The sequence below is a fragment of the Ranitomeya variabilis genome, chromosome 4 (genome assembly GCF_051348905.1).
Source record: "Ranitomeya variabilis isolate aRanVar5 chromosome 4, aRanVar5.hap1, whole genome shotgun sequence".
Taxonomy (NCBI): Eukaryota; Metazoa; Chordata; class Amphibia; order Anura; family Dendrobatidae; genus Ranitomeya; species Ranitomeya variabilis.
The window spans coordinates 204345234-204367888 of NC_135235.1; the positions used below are offsets into that span (position 1 = coordinate 204345234).

General features: G+C 40.8%; 1 protein-coding gene across 9 annotated transcripts in view; it reads left to right on the forward strand.

Annotated features, from left to right (window-relative positions):
• The window catches only part of PPFIA3 (PPFI scaffold protein A3), a 123159-nt gene extending 102329 nt beyond the window's left edge, over positions 1-20830 (forward strand). For all 9 annotated transcript variants that reach the window (XM_077259706.1, XM_077259712.1, XM_077259710.1 and 6 more), the window contains 5 exons: positions 881-1056; positions 2191-2259; positions 6519-6690; positions 9316-9389; positions 11163-20830. In XM_077259706.1, coding sequence (XP_077115821.1) covers positions 881-1056; positions 2191-2259; positions 6519-6690; positions 9316-9374 — 476 coding nt within the window. In that variant the 3' untranslated portion in view covers positions 9375-9389; positions 11163-20830. The remainder of the gene's footprint in view (positions 1-880; positions 1057-2190; positions 2260-6518; positions 6691-9315; positions 9390-11162) is intronic.
• The last annotated feature ends 1825 nt before the right edge of the window (positions 20831-22655 follow it).

The following is a 22655-nucleotide window of genomic DNA, read 5'->3' on the forward strand; positions in this document are numbered from 1 at the left end:
ATCTCCTGGGGATCGTGTGACCTTTGTCACACAATTCCTGCAGCCAATCAACGGTGGCTTCACTGTCTTCTCCTATGAACATAATTGACATCTGAAGGAAGTGAGAGCTGCGGCTACCCTCTTACTTCCTCCGATTGTCTTGATTTGTCTAAAATTTTGAACAAAACCGTATTGCAAAACTGTTTTTAGCCCAAAATACATGCATTTAAAAAAAAAGGTATCCAGGGGTTGACAACACGGTGTGACTGCGGCATTTAAAGGCTTCTGTATGGTGACCCTCCGTTCTCAAAGCCACCAATCCCCTGCAGGAGGTGATTTTTATTCACATCAACTAAATTAAAAACTCTTTGCTCCAGTAATATGGTGAATGACCTACTATTATTTTTTTTTTGCAAGTTTTTCTAAAAAAATTAAGTGCAAAAACATCTATATACGGTATGAATTTGGTTTTACCATAACCGTACTGACCCATACAACAAAGGTACCAGACAATTTTTGTAGTAAAATGAATGGCGTAAAATCAAAACCCAGTAAAGATTTGCAGAATTGCTGTTTTTTTTCTCACTGTTTAGCACACTCCCAAGTTATTTTCTCATGTTTCAGTACACTTAATGGTTAAATAAACGGTTTCTTTGAAAACTATAACTTGTCCTGTGTGCTATGTAGATGGAAAAATGAAAAAAAAAAAAGTAATGACTCATTGAAGAAGAGGAGAAAAAAAAATAAAGAACAAAAACTAAAAATTACCTGGTTCTTAGGGGGTAATATGCCAGGTGATCTCTACGCTGCCAAGGGCATAGCCTAAGTCTCAGTGATTATAGGAGAACAACCAGATAATGGTAGATTTGCATTTTTTAGATATTTGGTTCTTCTTTTACAGATGTCATGGTCTGGTCCAATGAACGGGTGATGTGCTGGGTGCAGTCTCTGGGGCTGAAGGAGTACGCCAATAACTTGCATGAGAGCGGAGTCCACGGATCCCTCATTGCATTAGATGACACATTCGACTGTAACGACCTGGCGTTGCTGCTACAGATCCCAACACAGAACACGCAGGTCAGACTCGAATTACTCGTGTGTTTTTTGGCAAATTTTCTGAAAAATATTTTCCTGCTATTTCTTTATTTTTTTACCCTCTCAGATATTTGTTATATTAAAAATGTTACAATTGTTAGGGGGCCTATTTTTTAAGTGGTAATTGCTAAAGAGGACCTGTTACTTACTCAAAAAGCTTGATTTAAATACCTTGTAAAAAATTCCTGAGCTCCCCTCATTCTGCCATATTTTTTCGTTTTGTGCTACGTTGTTCCATTGCAGAGATATTCACATTTGTTGTTTTTCAAGCGCAGTATGTGAAATCTCTGAATGTTGTGCAACTGAGCGTTTCTTCGGAGTCTTCTCTGGGGGCGTGTCACCCCTCCTTCCCAGATGTTGCCAATCACATCTCAGCATCTGATCTAGCAGTTTTTAGATGCTGCTAAGCTGTGATTTGCAGCATCTGGGAGGGCGGGGTGTAAGTGCACATTCCCCCTGAGAAGACTCTGAAGAAACGCCCAGTTGAACTACAAGCAGACATTTCACATACTGAGCTCCTAAAACAACAAATGTGAATATCTCTGTAATGGAGTGACACAGAGCGAAACCGAGAAAAGCGCCAGAATCAGGGGAGCTCAAGGATTTTTACAAGGTATTTAACTATTTTTTTTTTTTTTAGCAAACATGTCCTCTTTGAAGAGCATACATGCATGCTGCTTTTGATGTTAGAAAGTCTGTGATGCAGTGGAGAGATTTAGGGTTCCTGGGTCGTCCCCTAGCTTTTCCTAGATCAGATAAAACAAGCAAACTGACAAAAATGAATAATTCCCTGTACTGTTATTTCCGGGGATGATTTTTTTATACTAGGAGAAATCAATATTGTAGTTGTATTGGGTTTAATATAAAGAAAGATACAAAAATACTCAGTCTCTGCATAGCATGGAGGCAGCCACTGGGTACTTCTCCATCAGTCCTTTGGGAAGGTGACCACACTCTTCACCTGGACATGACTGGTTCTGCTATTTATGCAGTCTCCAGGCTTGTCTCCTATCCTTTCTATCGCCTCTGCTTTGTCAGCGCTGTCTTTATCCAGGCGTTATTAACCCTCTCTCCTTTCTTGGGTGGCTCTACTGACGGGTTGTCTTTTGTTGTTAGGCTCGGCAAGTGCTGGAAAAGGAGTACAGCAATCTCATTACCATGGGGACGGAGCGGCGACTCGACGAGGTCAGCAACTACAATACCCACTATGTCTAATGTAATGGCAGGGGGGCTAATATGTGAATGTATGTAAGCTGTCCAAGGGTCGGCGCTCACGATGGACGATGGACTGTTAGGTTATCACAGGTGAGAAAGTCAGTCTGTCTATCTATCTATCTATCTATCTATCTATCTATCTATCTGTGAGGCAAATCTGTGACGGAGCCTACACAGTCACAGCTCTCTGGCGCCCCCCTTACCCTCAGTCAGTCAGGGAACTGCATCTAGGATAAGTAGTCGCCGGAGAGGTTGCCCTGCTATGTGCTGGTTATCGAGGAGCTCTGCAGTGAGGGCAGTATAAATATCACCAGTCCCAGGCCGGGAAAATATATATATATATATATATATATATATATATATACTGTACCTTGCAAAAGTATTCGGCCCCCTTGAACTTTTCAACCTTTTCCCACATATCATGCTTCAAACCTAAAGATACCAAATGTAAATTTTTGGTGAAGAATCAACAACAAGTGGAACACAATTGTGAAGTTGACCGAAATGTATTGGTTATTTTAAATTTTTGTGCAAATTCAAAAACTGAAAAGTGGGGCGTGCAATATTATTCGGCCCCTTTAACTTAAAACTTTGTTGTGCCACCTTTTGCTGCAATTACAGCTGCAAGTCGCTTGGGGTATGTCTCTATTAGTTTTGTACATGGAGAGACTGAAATTCTTGCCCATTCTTCCTTGGCAAACAGCTCGAGCTCAGTGAGGTTTGATGGAGATCGTTTGTGAACAGCAGATTTCAGCTCTTTCCACAGATTCTCGATTGGATTGAGGTCTGGACTTTGACTTGGCCATTCTAACACCTGGATACATATATTTGTGATCCAATCCATTGTAGATTTTGCTTTATGCTTGGGATCATTGTCTTGTTGGAAGACAAATAGACAAATCTCCGTCCCATTCTCAGGTCTTTTGCAGACTCCAAAAGGTTTTCTTCAAGAATGGTTCTGTATTTGGCTCCATCCATCTTCCCATCAATTTTAACCATCTTCCCTGTCCCTGCTGAAGAAAAGCAGGCCCAAACCATGATGCTTCCTCAGTCTTCATGATGCTCTCTGTGCTTCATACAGAGACTGATACTGAGACTATTTCAGAGCAGGTGCACTTATACGGAGACTTGATTACACACAGGTGGATTATATTTATCATCATTAGGCATTTAGGACAACATTGGATCATTCAGAGATCCACAATGAACTTCTGGAGTTACTTTGCTGCACTGAAAGTAAAGGGGCCGAATAATATTGCACGCCCCACTTTTCAGTTTTTGAATTTCCACAAAAATGTAAAATAACCAATAAATTTTGTTCAACTTCACAATTGTGCTCCACTTGTTGAAAAAAAAATAAAAAATGTACATTTGGTATCTTTATGTCTGAAGCATGATATGTGGGAAAAGGTTGAAAAGTTCAAGGGTGCCGAATACTTTTGCAAGGCACTATATATATATATATATATATATATATATATATATATATATATATATATATATATGTATATATATATATATATATATCACCTCCGGTCTGTCACTGCCAGGATCCCAGGATCCCCCAATAACACCGGAACGGTATGCTGCCACCAGTTCCTTGTTAGATATAGGTCTATTCTGTTAACAAGCTTATATCGAGTTAGAAACCAACCCCAGGTAGCGTATAAGTACTATCCACACTTGCGTATGTGGGGAATCTGGATTTGAGATAAAAGAGCAGCCCAAAATAAATTGATATTTTAATTGCCGAAAGTTGCACTAGATAATACAAAAATGTACAGAGTAATATAGAGATATTGTAGCCAGAAGTACAGATAAAGGTAAGGTACAAGTATGGGATTGCATTTAGCTGTATGTGTCACGTTACCGTTCCTTATAACATGTGGGCCCAGGGAAGTGCTTGAGTCCACAGGTACTTTCTTAGTTTCTGGTCCGTCTCCACGCATGACGTGATGCAGCTTCCATTGCAGAACAATGACACTGGCTAAAGTTGTGTAGCCAGCTTTTAACCCCTAGCTTGCCCCTTGCCATATTTACCACCGCCCCTCTGGGTTGGACTGAAATCTTCTCCCTTGACCTCATAGCTGAAATAATTCCCAATATCTAGGATGGGTCATAACTTCCTATTGGGAGGTCAAAACGGGACAACTGACGACTCAACGAGTTTAAAACTTGGGTCGGCTAAGTGGTTCTGGAGAGCCAGTCTGGATAGCTCGGTATCTGGGACAGCTATAGAATGATGAGACACAGGGGGTGTGTGCGGAGGGCTCCCAGGTTTCTGGTGGTATATTGGACTTAACCCTGGGATGCATGGTACTCTCATAATTCATCTCTAGGTGTCGGTACCTAGCTGTCTAGGGTTTCCATTGATAGCTGATTGATATTGGCTGCCTTGCACAAAAAACAGCAGGGGGTTCCAGCTCTGTTCCTTCTCACTTTAATTAACACGTGGCCTCTAATTTTCTGGCCATATGGCATGTTCCTGTTCTTTTTGTAATTTGTGTACTTATCCCATGGGTGGGGGCCACAGTTCCGGGAGCAGAAGGACATCTCTGGATAATATATTGAGCCTGAATTAATAAATCCAAAATGGAGTCTCCCTCATCTCTCACACTATCTATTATCTATCTATCATCTATCTATCTATTTATTATCTATCTATTATCTATCTATCTATCATCTATCTATCTATCTATCTATCTATCTATCTATCTATCTATCTATCTATCTATGTATCTATTATCTATCATCTGTGGTGAAATCTCAGCATTACCAGGACTTACATGGATCATAACTTTTGAGAAGTGCAATTTTCTACTCTTGGGAATTCCCACTCCTGGGAATGGTGGGATTGTGGAGCTGATCTACAGTACCACTGTGAGTAAAAATTTATGTCACCGTGGATCTCCATATCGTCACAGTTACAGATTGCAACCCCCTAAAAAAAAAATACAATCTCAGTGCCCCTGCCAGCCGTGAAGCTCATGTAGGGTACTAGCTGGCCATCACTTTTTTTAAAGAGGTTGTTGAAACATAGTCCTGGGTACGTTCCTCGCCCATAGAAACATTCACACTTTGCTTTTGGTGAGCGGACCACCCATATATTCTGCTGCATTACCTGTACAACGCTGCGGTCTGTGTTATTGCTACTGAAATAAAATATTTGTGCATGGGCCAAAACACCGAGATGTACTGGATAGGTAATGGAGACCGAAGATTTCTTTGATCATCCCTACAATCTATGCTGGAAATGTGAAGATGGATCAGGCAAGGATGTCTGTGCACGGTGATGTGCCAGGCCCTGTGTACGGCGGTGGCGCTGCCCGCAGGGGATGCGCTTAGAGTCACTTTCACGGCTGGCTGCGCACACTTTGAACAGTGACCCATCGCGTGTGACTTGAGTGAGCAGAATGGAGATTATGCCCTGTGGACATTGCCCTGAATGTCGCCGGAGAACGGCAGGGATTAACCTATTATATCCAGAAATAACTTCTTGTCATTTTGCCCATTAATAGAATTAATCCAAAGGAAAAGTTTTTGTCTTATACTCTTGTCATACGGCAAGAGATTATGAACCATAATATAAAATATATGTATGAAACCGCTTCATAATGCATAGAGAGAAAGGCAAGATCTGTGAAAAATTAACAAATGCCTATGTTATCATGACTTTTTCTTCCAGTAAGCTCCCATTTTCATCTGTGGACATTTTCGGATAGAGCTTGTAAAAACAAGCAGTTTTGCAATTTACTGCTTGTTAAAATTTGCAGCCGTTCTTGAGATAATAACACTTTTCTTTTGTTTACAGCTTGTTGCCTAGGAGACTGACCACCACTAATATCTAGCTTGTAAGCGCTGTGCTAAAATTCACCAGGATTAAAAGGTAGCAGAGTTCTTCAGCGATTCTGGACCAGCCTCAAAACAAGCTCTTGCAAACTTAATTAAAAAAGAAAACGTATATGCTATGTGCATGTTCTGCTGTCTAGCAGCGGTGGTCGGTCTCCCAGGCAACGAGATGGAGACAAAAAGAAAAGTGTTAATATCTTAAGAACGGCTGGAAAATTTAACAAACAGTAAATTGCAAAATTGCTTGTTTTTACAAGCCCTATCCAACGACATTCATGAAGCCGGAATTTAACCCTTTAAGCTGGCCATGCTCATTAGATATTTTCGAACGGTTGGATTGGGTTTGATATTAACTGCTCCAATTGTTTGTTCCCTTTAAGGACAGTGCCAAGACTTTCAGCCGGTCTCCCTCTTGGAGAAAAATGTTCCGTGAAAAGGATCTCCGAGGAGTAAGTCCAGATTCAGCCGAAATGTTGCCGGCGAACTTCCGAACTGCCGCTGTCTCTTCCATTACCTCACCCGCTGTGCAGCTACGGAAGATGCAGTCTGAAGGTAGGGTTATGTGGGGAAGTAATAAAGGAGGCCGGGAAATGTTCATAGGATGTTTACAATGACAGGCACAGCGGTCTTCTGCAGACCCCCTGCAATCATGACAACACTACGGCGACCTGCGATCACTAGACAGGGGCACCGAAGGGCTTTGTCTTGTGTCTTTGTCTTGTGAGCGCTTTTGGGAAGTGCGTGTTAAATGCTGCTGTCAGAGATTGATAGCAGCATTTAACTGGTTAACAGCCGCAGATGGATTGCGGATCCACCCGTGGCTATTAGATGCACATGATCAGATCAGCTGTCTTGTGCAGAGAAAATTGCGGACTCAGCGCCGGAGCCCGTATCAAAGTCAGGGAAAAAACCTTGGACGTACCTATACGTCCAAGGTTGTGAAGGGGTTAAAAAGGACCTGTTATTTACTTTAAAAATGTAGGTAAATACATTGTAAAATTCCTTGAGCTCCCCTGTCTCTTCCGCTCTTTTCCACTTTGCTCTGCATCGCTCCATTGCAGAGATAGTCACATTTGTTGCTTTTGGAACACAGTATGTGAAATCTCTGCTTTGCAGTCCAACTGGGTGTTTCTTTAGAGTCTTCACTGGGGACATGCGCTTTCACCCATTGCTCCCACATGCTGCAATCACAGCCCAGCAGTGTCTTTGACTGCTAGATCAGCTGCCGAGCTGTGATTGTCAGCAGGCAAGAGGGAAGGGTGAAGGTGCACACGCCCCCCAGAGAAGACAATGAAGAAATGCCTAGTTGGACTGCAAAGCAGAGATTTCACATACTGCTCTCCAAAAAAAACAAATCTCAATATCTTTGCAATGGAGCAATGCAACACAAAACTGAAAACAGATGCAGAATCAGGAGAGCTAAGGTATTTTTACAGAGTGTTTAACTCCCATGTTTTTGAGCAAGTGACAGGCCCTTTTTAAAAAAATTACAATGGGCCTTGAAATTGGCAATACCCAGACATCACTTATCTGTTATTCAGGAGTCGGTCTGCAGGATATACACTGCTCAAAAAAATAAAGGGAACACTTAAACAGAATCTAACTTCAAGTAAATCAAACTTCTGTGAAATCAAACTGTCCACTTAGGAAGCAACACTGATTGACAATCAATTTCACATGCTGTTGTGCAAATGGAATAGACAACAGATGGAAATTATTGGCAATTATCAAGACACACTCAATAAAGGAGTGGTTCTGCAGGTGGGGACCACAGACCACATCTCCGTACCAATGCTTTCTGGCTGATGTTTTGGTCACTTTTGAATGTTGGTTGAGCTTTCACACTCGTGGTAGCATGAGACGGACTCTACAACCTACCCAAGTGGCTCAGGAAGTGCAGCTCATCCAGGATGCCACATTAATGCGAGCTGTGGCAAGAAGGTTTGCTGTGTCTGTCAGCGTTGTGTCCAGAGGATGGAGGTGCTACCAGGAGACAGGCCAGTACACCAGGAGATGTGGAGGGGGCCGTAGGAGGGCAACAACCCAGCAGCAGGACCGCTACCTCAGCCTTTGTGCAAGGAGGAACAGGAGGAGCACTGCCAGAGCCCCGGCAAAATGACCTCCAGCAGGCCATAAATGTGCATGTGTCTGCACAAACGGTTAGAAACCGACTCCATGAGGATGGTCTGAGTGCCCGACGTCCACAGATGGGGGTTATGCTCACAGCCCAACACCATGCAGGACGATTGACATTTTCCACAGAACACCAGGATTGGCAAATTCACCACTAGTGTCCTGTGCTCGTCACAGATGAAAGCAGGTTCACACTGAGCACATGTGACAGACGTGACAGAGTCTGTCTGCAACATCCTTCAGCATGACCGGTTTGGCAGTGGGTCAGTAATGGTGTGGGGTGGCATTTCTTTGGCGAGCCGCACAGCCCTCCATGTGCTCGCCAGAGGTAGCCTGACTGCCATTAGGTACCGAGATGAGATCCTCAGACCCCTTGTGAGGCCATATGCTCGTGCGGTTGGCCCTGGGTTCCTCCTAATGCAGGACAACGCCAGACCTGATGTGGCTGGAGTGTGTCGGCAGTTCCTGCAAGATGAAGGCATTGAAGCTATGGACTGGCCCGCCCGTTCCCCAGACCTGAATCCGATTGAACACATCTGGGACATCATGTCTCGCACCATCCACCAACATCACGTTGCACCACAGACAGTCCAGGAGTTGGCAGATGCTTTAATCCAGGTCTAGGAGGAGATCCCTCAGAAGACCATCCGCCACCTCATCAGGAGCATGCCCAGGCATTGTAGGGAGGTCATACAGGCACGTAGAGGCCACACACTACTGAGCATAATTTCCTTGTCTTGAGGCATTTCCTCTGAAGTTGGATCAGCCTGTAATTTTATTTTCCACTTGATTATGAGTATCATTCCAAATTCAGACCTCCATGGGATATTAGTTGTGATTTACATTGATCATTTTTATGTTTTATTCTTCTCAACCCATTCCACTATGTAATGAATAAAGATTTGCAACTGGAATATTTAATTCAGTGATATCTAGGATGTGGGATTTTAGTGTTCCCTTTATTTTTTTGAGCAGTGTATAATGGAGTTGTTTTTTGGTGAACATTGTGCTGTATCTTAAAATAAGTCCTATCTTTATTTTCAGGAAGCCCCTCCAGCAGCCAGCGAGCAGACAATGTCTCAGTCAGAACCTATTCCTGTTAATGCCGTCTTCATGCGGTGAGTGGGGAGTGAGGGAGAATGGTGTTTCACAAGGTGTAAAAACGTCTTAACTTAGAACCGTGATGCAGAGGAGCCTGTGCCGGAAGTATCTTCATCAACTGCACCGACAATTCCCTAGTTTAATGTAACTGTAGTATTTTGGGAAGTCTTGAAGCGATATGTGTTAGCATGAGAATAGTTCTATTCTTGTAATTTTTATACTATTGCTTAATATTCAAGAGGTTTGTTCCTTCCAGAAAACCCATTTTTATATGCTGGCTATTCAAAATAATATTTTTAAAAACATTTTGGTATTTTTTTTATTTTATTTTTCATATTACAATCTGTATTAGAAAGAACTTGCAATTTTAACATGCTGGTCACTGGGGCTATTTAGTCTTTTATTTTTAGAAAATACACATGCACACTAGCAGCCGAAGACTATCTTTTATAGTGAGGCCTCTAATGAACGTGTGCAAAGGTCATTGTGAAGGGACAGTAAGTCACCTATTGTGATTGGTAATTCTTGTGTTATCATCTGTATATAGAGGTGTTGCCTAATGTTGTAATTTTGCCTAATGTTGTAATTTTGCCTGTGATGATAATGAAACTTCTAAAAAGTCTTTTGAGAACAACAGGAGTCCAAAGCAATATGAAATCTTCGAGATTTCACATGTGGTTCTATATATATATACTAGACTGTGGCCCGATTCTAACGCATCGGGTGTTCTAGATTAGAATATGCATGTCCCCGTAGTATATGGACAATGATGATTCCAGAATTCGCGGCAGACTGTGCCCGTCGCTGATTGGTCAAGGCAACCTTTATGACATCATCGTCGCCATGGCAACCATTATGACATCTACGTCGATACTGTGCCCGTCGCTGATTGGTCGAGTGCGAATTCGCGGCAGACTGTGCCCGTCGCTGATTGGTCGAGGCAACCTTTATGACATCATCGTCGCCATGCTGTGCCCGTCGCTGATTGGTCGAGGCCTGGCGGCCTCGACCAATCAGAGACGCGGGATTTCAAGGACAGACAGACAGACAGACAGAAAAACCCTTAGACAATTATATATATAGATATATATATACATACCGTCGCCACATGGGCTATTAAAAAAACAGCTTCTAACTTTGGATTTCGTGTGCTGCCTCAACTTTTTTGTAAAAATAATATATATATATATATATATATATATATATATATATATATATATATATATATATATATATATATATATATATATCATGGTCATTGAAACAATGTCGGAACGGTTTTTAGGTCACTCTAACCTAGACGCATGATTTTAAATGTGATTAGTTTTTGTTCCCGCTGTTTCCCTGATTATTCCTTGTTTTTTCTTTTAAAATCTGCCGTACAGTTCCAGAGATATGGACCTTTTTATTTTTTATTGGTATTTACAGCAGGGCCATTGCTCACAGGATCCTCTAGGGCGTGTCTTTAAGCTACTCTGCATACAAGCAACGCCCCCTTGTAAAAGACCATAAAAATATGGACTAAATAAAAAAGGCTATATCTCTGGGACCATATGTCGGATTTAAAAAAAAAAAAACACAAAATGCCCAGGGGAGCAGCGGAGAATAAAATAAGAACAAAAACTGTCCATTTTGACAGGTCCTGTTTGAACAGTGTGTCATTTGCAACTTCAGTTCTGAATACGACTAGAGGTAATATTCACTATCTGGTAGCCTTACATATATATTTGTGTGTTTTATGGATTTATTCCCTTGTTCTCAATTATTTTTTTCTGTATTTTCATCCACAGGTAACATTACTAGGGCAATAAGTTCACTGAGGGCACTTTTATTTTTAACATTCAATCACTTCGCCAAAGGGGCTTGACCAATCTGATTCTCATACCCCTCCGACCCAGGCACTTTCTGCACGCCTGGACGTTGCTTGCTGTGTCACGTAAGGGGGTTGAATACAGAAGTGAACTCAACACGTAGAAGCCCCGAAGAACATTTAAGGCGACCTCATGTTCTGTCCTTGGATCCAAGAAATATGGAGGAAGCATGCACTGGAAACTCATCTTCATTATTTCAATACTTTTCCAGTCCATCAAGCACTGAGTGGGTCGTTGCAGATCCTTTTTTTTTAACGTTGAGGAGGTTTTGGTCAAAAAGAAACATTCTGAGATAGAAAACTTTAGGTGGGACCAAAAGGGGGACAGTTGGTGAATAGTTGGGTGTGTGACTTAGACTTACCTTTTTTTTTGTTTTTCGGTTGGGTTCATCTCGAGCTATGCAGATTGCAGTCCATTCCGAAATACTGAAATTTGACTGAAGACTCAGTACAAAGCCATGTTTTACCCAGGGTCTGTTTGATATCAAAGAGTCCAAGATGAATCGAGACTCAAAAAAAACATGTTTGGACAACGTCCCTGGATGGACGCAGGTGCAAGAGGACCTAATGCCACCCCAACATCACCAGGCTCTTTCCATTCATTCAAGTCTTTTGGCCACGACTTTGCCAGTAGAGCATGGCAACATTTTCGATCGTACTGCCATAAATATATATATATTTTTTAATTTATTCTAATTTATTCGCTATTTTACTTTATACTGCACAAAGTAGACAATGCGCACATGGCCATCACGTTTTCCCAAGAGCTCGGCAGTTTTTCCTTTTTGGTACTCAGACCATCAAACTGGGACTACCGCCCCCACGAAAAATCTAAAAAGCTGGTAACCTTACTAGGTTTTTCTTTTCTTTGGAAGGGTGAGGACCAATGGTCTACAGATACTTGTTTACAGGTGAAAAAAATGTAAGAGCCAGTTACATTGAGTGTTTTTTCGTCTCGTATGCTATCTTGTGGGTCTGTAAGTGCTCGATATATCCGCGACATTACAGGTTTTTTTTTCTTGGCGAAATGAATACCCTTGTTTTTCCGTGTGCCATTTCCAAACGGGTTGTTTCGCTGTAAGAGCACACTACAAAATCTCTGGCTCTCCAACTGTTGTTGCCAGGCTTCTTACAACAGCTGGAGACATACAGGCTGCTGCTAATACCCCCCACACACACCTGTCCCGTGTAACACATATCAATGAAAATATCTCAAGACGACTGCTCTGTTTGGTCACTGTCGAAGTGGGCAAATGCCTTAAGTCATTATTCAGTTCTTAGGATCTTAGGAAGCGATCGACAAAAAAAGTTGCATTACAGTGTATTTATCTTATACCAGGTATGTCATACTCTTCTACGGTCTACGGTAACAAATCAGAATACCTAGTCCCACGAGAGGGGCTAAAGGCAAAAGAACCGCCACTAATGTCCCGTAACGGAAGTAGACCATTTATGGTCACTGCCTAAACATGTCTCTTTTTATGGTTGTTTGTGTCATGACTGTGCCAAATAGAGATGAAATTCTGATGGCAGATGAGGTTGAACCTCTTCGTTTTTGGGTGGTGGACATATCAATAAATTATTAGCCATGAAAGAAGAAATTATACATTTTAGAAAAGATCTGAGGAGGTGCCTTCAAGGGTTCTTGTGTTAAATGGCAGCAGTAAAATGGTCAACCACTAGGCCCATCACTTGGCTAAGAGGTTCGTAGTTGGGTATCGTCTGGGGAAGGTTATACAAAAGCTTTTACATAAGAATATATTGTATTGGGAAGTGCCTTGCTGACCCATTAAATGTTGTAGAAAGGCAGCTGCTTTGGCGATGAGATGTTTAGGAGCCTTTCCTGTGTTTTTTATTTTTATTTTTTTCCCCAAAATGTTTTGCTCGTTGGTAGCGATAGAAACGCAACTCCACATTGACCGTTAGATGTAGTTGTGTTCATGGAGGTCATTCACTCTTAATTGGAAATCCTCCATGTCATAGACTCGATGGCGTGAATGGAGGTCCATATTCTCCGTGCGTAAATGAAGGAGCTATACAGAGACATAGAGGTCGTAAGGGTGTTCTTGTCAACACCTTGGTTGGAGAAATTTGAGGCTCTTGGACCATTACAAATTTTAGGTGAATTTTTCAAAGGATGTCTACATATTTGTTATAGTTAACACTTCCGATTGATCGTAAGATTGCCCACAACTATTATTGGTATAAAAAAAAAATATATATGGCGGAACTGGAAATGGAAAGGATTCCTATATTGATAACTAAGGTTTAGGTATCCGATTTGTACGAGATCTGACTGAATGGGCATTTCTTCGTTGTCGTGATTGGGGTTTTCCCATAATTTTCCGTTTGGTTAGTCCATGTCATGGGCACACATGCTCCAAGGGGTCAAACTCAGACGATTGCATGGCTCTTGTTGACTTCATTGAAGGAAATATTCGTATATCAAAATTGGCACCAAAACCCTATGTTTCTAGGTACCATAGAAATCCCATAACCTGCATAGGGCATGTCCTATACAGATAAAGGGGTTCCTATATTTTGGGATAATCCCTATACAGATATGATCCCACTGAGTAGAGTTGGTGCGAATTGATTCGCATGACCTGGTCCATTGGCTGTGTCAGTAATTTGTGGCCTTTGGACCAACTCTTACTTGATAACTACCTTGACTCTTCTTTTTTGTGTCGTCACATGTGCATCATACCACAGCCATGGTGTCACGCCAAAAAGGAATCGGGGATGCCGTCAGGGCAGTCTCTAGATTATTAACGTCTCCGCTTTGATTTTCACCAAAATGTTTTATCAGACATTGAAGTGCAAGAGTCACCAACTTTTACTAGCTAAAGCTAATTCTCCTTTTTGTTTTGTTTTTTTGTTTGTTTTTACTATAGAACAAAAAACCATAGATGTGTTTTTTTTTTTTTTTCCCCCGGAATGTTAATATAAATAATTATATTATTATATGTTGTACATGATATATTTTTATTTCGACTTGCCTTTTTAATTACGCCTGTTGTGTCCCCTATGTAAAATTATTTTACCTTTTTTGGTTGAATTGGTGGTGCTGGGCGTTCACCCATCTCTGTGTTTTGGAAGAGTTTGAGGATTAAACTGGTTTGTCTTGCGTTATTTATAGCTTGAGAATGTCTGGGATTATTTGTCTAGGCGATTTGCAGTAAAGATCCCTTGATATTTTGATATTGCGTTACAGTTTTTGTTTTTTTGGACATACGACTCTCCATCCCAGCGGTAGGCCTCATTCTGACTTCTGGTTTTTTTTTTCCTTTGGTCCTTTTTTCTTCCCCATCATACAATCTTCATCAGATTTTCATCAGTGTTTGGTTCAAGGGTCCATTTTACGATCAGTCTAGTGTCTTTTTTCCTCTTATGGGGAAAAAAATATATAAAAACAATAATTCCCCTCTTGACGATCGAGTTTGATAGGAATTTCCTGAAATTCGCAGTTTCACACGAGTTCGAACACTTGACAAAAAAACCCTACACCCCTGATTGCTTGCTTCCTGTGCACACTGTCAGCAAGCTGCCAATCACTGGTGGGGGCGTGGTTCCACAGATTAGCTGGACTGCTGAACACATGAGACCTAGTCCTGCAATGATAATGTCCTGCTGATAAAACACTGATTGTATAAAAACTACAACACACAACCTAGTAAGTGATGCATCGCTGGAATCGGGCTCTCTTGCCCTATATTTTGCTGCTCTCAGATAAAAGGGCAGAATCCTGCTAACAGATCCCTTTTAATGTGCAATATGTGACGATGGATCAAATCCCATCCTGTGTGATTAGGAAAGCTTTTTCTAAAGTTTTCAGGCCAGTAAATGCTTTGTCTATCCGGCACGACCACTCCTGATACTACAAAGGACATTTATTGTTACGTTAATAGCGCAAGTTTTTTTTATTTATTTTTTAATGTCTTTTTTTTTATGGATTTGTTACTTTACCTATTGTAGTGCTATAATATGAAATTGCTGCTATTTTCTTCAACCCCCTCCAGACAATCCAAGTGTATTATTTCCTATCCTATTGACCACAACCTTGAACTTTTAAAGGACCCATCCTTTTCCAGAAAATAATATTTTAGATTTCTTCATAATGTTATTTATAAAATCATTTACTGATATACATTTATTATCAAATCATATCCCAGGTTGGCACGTCATCAGAGAAGTGTGTGAAGGGGGCAGTCTGATTGCTCATTTCAATAGGTAAGCCTGCCATTTTCAGGATGGTTTAGCTATTGAAATGAGCAATCAACTTGCCTCCTTCACACACAGTTCTGATCACGTTTTCCAGAAGATTGGGGCACCACTGATATAAATGTAGATTTGTACATAGTTTATAACCATAATATTAACATTTGGGAGCCCATTTGTGTTTTTTGGGGGTGAATTTCTTTCTGTTTTATTTTTTTACTTAATTTATTAACGGTTTTGCACCTTTTCGCCTTTTTTTTGTGCTTGTGGGCATTGGTAGCCAACTCCAGGTGTTTTTCCATGTTATTCATTATTTTGAGACTTTTTAAAACAAAAAATCAAAAATCAGTCGTCGGCCTATTTTACATAGGTTTTTTCGTGCAGGTGAAGACATTAGGACACTGCCACTTTTTACTCTAAAAAAAGACACAAAATAGACAAAAGAGCCTCCCTTAACCTGCTGTGTATAAAAAAAAGTATCTTTGAATTTCTACAAAGTTATCATGATGAATTTGGAGTAAAATCCATCAGCGCAAAAAAAAAAAAAAAAAAAATGACAAGACTCAAAAGTGAGGTAAAAGAAGCACAAATCATGAATCGGGGTTTAAAAGTCAATTATAGGACAAGCCCTTCAATTTTAAATCTGTCAGCCGGTTTTTCTATGTAATCTGACAGCACCATGATGTAGAGACAGAGACCCTGATTCCAGCGACTTGTCACTTGCTTGTCTACTTGCTGCATGTGTTTTGATACAATCACAGTTTTCTCTACTGCTGATCTAGCAGAGCTCTGAGTGCTGAGCTCTGTATAACACCGCCCACACCACTGATTGGCTGCTATACAGCGTTGAGGGCAGGGTTGGACAGAGCAGTTGACTAGGAGGCACGAGGCAGCTAGTCCTCTAGTGATACTCACTACACTGTTGAATTGAAACAGCAACACACAGCCCAGTAAGTGACACATCGCTGGAATCAGGGTCTCTACCCCTAGATCATACTGCTTTCAGATTACATAGCAAAAACCTGCGACAGATTCACTTTAATATCCTAACCAAAAGGATACAGAGGGGCGGAGATAGATGGGAAAACAAGTAGGTGGGAAGGAACAGACTCCCTTTTAAAAGTAGTGTCCTTACAGTGGGCTTCATATTTTACGTGAACTATTATTTTCCATTTAACCATAAAGTTGTACACGATTAAAAAAGGAGTTTATTTTAGTCCCTCCATTAATTTGATTGCAATTACTAGTAGTGCTGACCTATCCCCTTTTCATTTACTTGTTCTTTTTTCATCAGAAACAGCGCCACCTTTGTCTGTGGGTTGCATCTGGTATTACATTTCAACATACTCCATGGGTCCATTTTTTTCCCCAAGAAAAAACTGTAGTTGCTACAGGAACTAATATAATTTCATAATTTTATGCCTGTAAGAAGCTTCCTCCATTTTTTTTTTAGTTTTGTTTTTTAAAAAACTTTCCCTTCGATCCCATATTCTGCTGTAATTTTTTTTTTTTTCAAGTCTAAACTAAGAATATCAAATGGCGGATGGCTCACTCTATATATATTTATAGGCGACCATTCCTAAAATCATCTTATCCTCCCAGGGTTTGCTTCACCCCCCCACAAATAGTGCCACCCTTGTCAGTTGGCAATGTCTGGTATTGCATCTGATTGACTTTAAGCTACATAACTTGTATTGATGGAGGCACAGATGAAAAATAAAATCTATAAGGGCTTTTCGCAGAGGGGGCCAAAACTAAAATGTGTAATTCTTGACACAAATGCCAAAAGTTTTTGGGAAGGGTGGCAAGGAGGAGAAAAAAAATCTAAAAAAAAAATTGTATATTCTCTTTAAATGATTGTATTTTCACAAACGAGTGTAGAAATGCCTTACATTGGTCGGATGTCTGTGTGTACCATGATTCTTGTGTATAAATTGTGTAGATACGACGGTTGTTAAAAGGACATTTACACATACAGTATCTATATAAGAATATATTCCAGTTTAGTAATGATGGTTGTGTCTTAAAATATGAAATAAAGTTGTTGGTTTTTTGTTTTTTTTTTTAAATGGGGAAATAAGTTCATTAAGGGAACAAAAATGCCATAGGAGTACCGTGGTCTGTGAAGTCGCTTCCGCGACATTTACGATGATAATCCTTTTATTTTGGGGTCTAAAATGTGTTATTTTTGTGTAATTAAAGAAGATAAATCATTAGTTTTCCTGTTGATTACTCCTTTTCGGCTCCAAGACTGTAATGTTGGTGGCGTTTTGCTAACGTTGGTGGCCTTTTGCTAATGCTGGCGGTCTTTTGTTAACGTTGGCGGTCTTTTGTTAATGTTGGCGGTCTTTTGTTAACGTTGGTGGCTGTTTGCTAATGTTGGCGGTCTTTTGTTAGCGTTTGCAGTCCTTTGTTAACGTTGGCGGTCTTTTGTTAACGTTGGTGGCCGTTTGCTAATGTTGGTGGTCTTTTGTTGACATTTGCAGTTTTTTGTTAACGTTGGTGGTCTTTTGTTAATGTTGGCTGTCTTTTGTTAACGTTGGCGGTCTTTTGTTAATGTTGGCTGTCTTTTGTTAACGTTGGCGGTCTTTTGTTAATGTTGGCGGTCTTTTGTTAATGTTGGCGGTCTTTTGTTAACGTTGGCGGTCTTTTGTTAACGTTGGTGGCCGTTTGCTAATGTTGGCTGTCTTTTGTTAACGTTTGCAGTCTTTTGTTAACTTTTGCAGTCTTTTGTTAACGTTGGCGGTCTTTTGTTAATGTTGGCGGTGTTTTGTTAACGTTGGCAGTGTTTCGCTATCGTTGACTATCTTCCGCTTACATTGGCGGACTTTCGCTATCGTTGACGATCTTCCGCTAACCTTGGCGATGTTTCGCTATCATTGACGATCTTCCGCTAACATTGGCAGACTTTTGCTATCGTTGACGATCTTCCGCTATCGTTGTCGGTATTTCGCTATCGTTGGCGATTTTCCGCTAACGTTGGCGGTCTTTTGCTACGTTGGCGTCCTTGTGCTAAAGCTGGCGGCCTTTTGCTAACATTGGTGGACTTTCGCTATCGTTGACGATCTTCCACTATCGTTGTCGGTCTTTTGCTATCGTTGCAGGTCTTCCGCTAACGTTGGTGATATTTCACTATCGTTGATGATCTTCCGCTAAGGTTGGTGATATTTCACTATCGTTGATGATCTTCCGCTAACGTTGGTGGTATTTTGCTATCGTTGACGATCTTCCGCTATTGTTGACGATCTGCTAACGTTTGTGGTCTTTTGCTAACATTGGCGGTCTTCTGTTAGCACCGGCCATTACAGTGGTCATGGAGTGCCCATTTTGTTGTTGAACTGCTGTAAGGAAAATGTATGGTATGGGTATACAAAGCTAAAATATGAGGGGAGCTGTTTGTTTTGGAGTTCATGCTGTAGGACCCTCTTAGCCGCAAGGGAACAAAGTGGTCAATAAAGAATTAATTTTGACACCTTTATAGGCATGATAAATGTATAATCGCTGGGATCCAGGGACCCTAACTGACTGCCAACAATGGGGGTCTGAAAGGGACATGTGTGAATAAAAATGGTAGTGAGCATGTGTGACCATCACTCCTACACAGTGGTCACACATGCTCACTATAACTCTGCTCCCAGAAGGGAGTTTGGGACCCACATTCTCATGATCAGTAATCATAAATGTAACATCTATCTTCCGGATGGGTGATTCATGTTCATTATAGGACAACCCCTTTAAAGCTAAATCTAAGCCACCATTGCAGATGCCTGTAGCATGCAGTATTATTTTTTTCTGGAAACCCAACAGACCCCAACAGTGGGGTCTGCCTGGCTTTGCAGTGTGAAGACCTCAACAAACAGCTCCCCATGTCTTGACTCTCTGGACCCCAATTAGGGCAAATCAGTCCGATAATGGACCGCAATGCACAGACGTGGCTCTCCTGACCCGAGCATGATGGCTTAGTCTTTCTATGAGACTCTCACTCTCCGATTGGGAGAGCTGCCTGTCCGAGCATTGCGGTGCAATTTATACGGCCATTTGACTGCGCCCTCAGAGTGACTCGGGTGGTATTTTCCTGTTTTTAGTGAAGTGGCCCTGTAAAATGTCTGTTTTTTACCCCCACAACTTGAAATGCCCTAGACAACAGATTTGACTATGAGGTTCTCTGGAATTAGAGAGAAACTTATGAGCTGATTTTTTCTATTTTTTGCTGTGAAAATATCGTTATTTTTATCCATGAGTTGCATCTGGTACAGGAGCTTAGTTTTATCGAGCTGCAATACCATGCACAGACACTAGGCAAAGGTGGCGCTGTTGGTTTCTGCAGAAAAAAGTTTTTTTCAATCTCATTCAACCCATTTATATTTGGAGGGAAAAAAAAGTTTAGATTAAAGTGGAATTGGCATCAGATTGTTTTTCAATCTGCAGTCACTGAGTATTATGTAACCATTTATCTGTCTTCTGTGTCATTGTCCTTTTAGTGAGAATTATATATTTTGGAAAAAAAAGTGGTTTGCAATAGCTCAAGCCTGGCAGCTTAACAAAGTCCTTAATGAAGTATCGATAATGTACAGAAGCGTAATAAGCCCCCTCGTTATCATTACCATATCAAAAACCTCCTCTGCTGCTTGCTACCATCACAATTCACGCAATAAAAGTCTGGTACAGTGATGCACTGCAGTGCTGTTGTATAGGTGCTGGCTACTCACATTCCTCCCCCCTCTATCTTTTGTCAAAAAAAAAAAAAAAGAAAAAGCGTCTCCTAAATTATAGGCGCCCCCATTCATTCGTTCTTTTTCATAGACCTGGAAAATATGAGGGTGGGAGGGAGGGAAATGTGGGGACTCTGTATAATTGCAGTCAAGTTATTCTTGTGGAATGTTGCCCCTTCCCGCAGGGCATGGGGGGTGCCGCCAGTTGTATAATAAATGCTGTATTTATTTGTATATCTTACGTCGTGTTGATATGTGTAAATGATCTTGGAATGTTTTTTGTTTTTTTTTTCCTTTTTTTTGTGCATGGTTAAAATATTTCTATATAAAAAAAAGAAAAAAATGAACAGTGGTTGCAAGGCAAAATTGTGACAAAAAGATGTTTATATTTTTTTTTAATGGTGGAAGAAGGTTAATTTAACTTTTTATTTTATAAATATATTTTTTTTTAAGTAATTTTCATTCTACCAAATGTCTTGCAACATGAAAATATTAAAACTCTGTATGAATGACGTGCTGGAAAAAAAAATGTTTAACAAGACGTCGTGACAAATTTCTCATGGTCTGGTTTATTTATTTATTTTTTTTGGCTTCATTGTTTTTTTTTTAATTTCAGAATTCTTCTAAAGTTCAGTTGCAATAAAGCATTCTCCGTGGATTGTGGGTATTTAAATATTTGCGTCCACAATAATAAAGAATTTATTTTTGGAGGGAATTGTGGAAAGAAGAATCTGGTTATGTAGAGCACTCCACGTATCTTCATCGTGATATAATTATTTTTCTGCTAGGTGATAGCAACTACTCGTGGGCAATTTAAAAAAAGAAATATATATATATATATATATATATATATATATATATATATATATATATATATATACACGTGTGTGTATGTGTGTATATATATATATATATATATATATATATATATATATATATATATATATATATATATATATATATATACTAGATGGTGGCCCGATTCTAACGCATCGGGTATCCTAGAATATGCATGTCCACGTAGTATATTGCACAGCCCACGTAGTATATTGGTCAGCCACGTAGTATATTGTCCAGTGACGTAGTATATTGCCCAGTGACGTAGTATATTGCCCAGCGACGTAGTATATTGCCCAGTGACATAGTATACAGCTCAGAGCCATGTAGTATATTGCCCAGCGATGTAGTATATTGCCCAATGACGTAGTATACTGCAGAGCCACGTAGTATATTGCTAGTATATTGCCCAGTGACGTAGTATTCAGCACAGAGCCACGTAGTATATTGCCTAGCCACGTATTATATTGCCCAGTGACGTAGTATATTGCCCAGTGACGCAGTATATTGGTCAGTGACGTAGTATTCAGCACAGAGCCACGTAGTATATTGCCTAGCCACGTATTATATTGCCCAGTGACGTAGTATATTGCCCAGTGACGCAGTATATTGCCCAGTGACGTAGTATACAGCACAGAGCCACGTAGTATATTGCCCAGCCACGTAGTATATTGCCCAGCCACATAGTATATTGCCCAGCCACATAGTATATTGCCCAGCCACGTATGTCACAGGTTAAAAAATAAACATACTCACCTTCCGATTCGAGGGCCCCTTGTAGCTCTAACATACTCACCATACTTGTAGCTCTGTCGCCTGTGCGAGGTACAGTCGGCAGCTTCCAGTCGGTTGCATCGGATGCCGGTTGCATCGCGAGGAGCGGGAAAGGCGGCGTAGGTGAGTATATAATCATTTTTTATTTTTTTAATTATTTTTAACATTAGATGTTTTTACTATTGGCGCTGCATAGGCTGCGTCAATAGTAAAAAACTTGGTCACACAAGGTTAATAGCAGCGGTAATGGAGTGCGTTACCCGTGGCATAACGCGGTCCGTTACCTCCGGCATTAACCCTGTGTGAGCGGTGAGCGGAGGGGTGTATGCGGGCGCCGGGCAGTGAGTGCGGGGAGTAAGGAGCGGCCATTTTCTTCCGGACTGTGCGCGTCGCTGATTGGTCGCGGCAGCCATGACAGGCAGCTGGCGAGACCAATCAGCGAACGAATAACCGCGACAGACAGACAGAAGGACAGACAGACGGAAGTGACCCTTAGATAATTATATAGTAGATATATATATATATATATATATATACTGTATGTATATATATATATATATATATATATATATATATATATATAATTATATTGGATCTGACACCAGGTTTTTACTATGGAATTAGCAGTATGATGTAGGGGTAGAGACCCTGATTCCAGCTATGTCACTTACTGGGCTGCTTGCTGCAGTTTTTATACATCTACAGCTGAGAAAACAGGGATTGTATCAGTGGTCAGAATTCTGAGTTGTGTATAACCCCCGCCCTCACCCCTGACTGGCAGCTTTTTGTGTACACTGTGGGTTAACCACCAATCAGTGGAGGGGGGCGCGGTCACACAGATTGGCTGGACCAGCTGGCACGAGATAACTAGT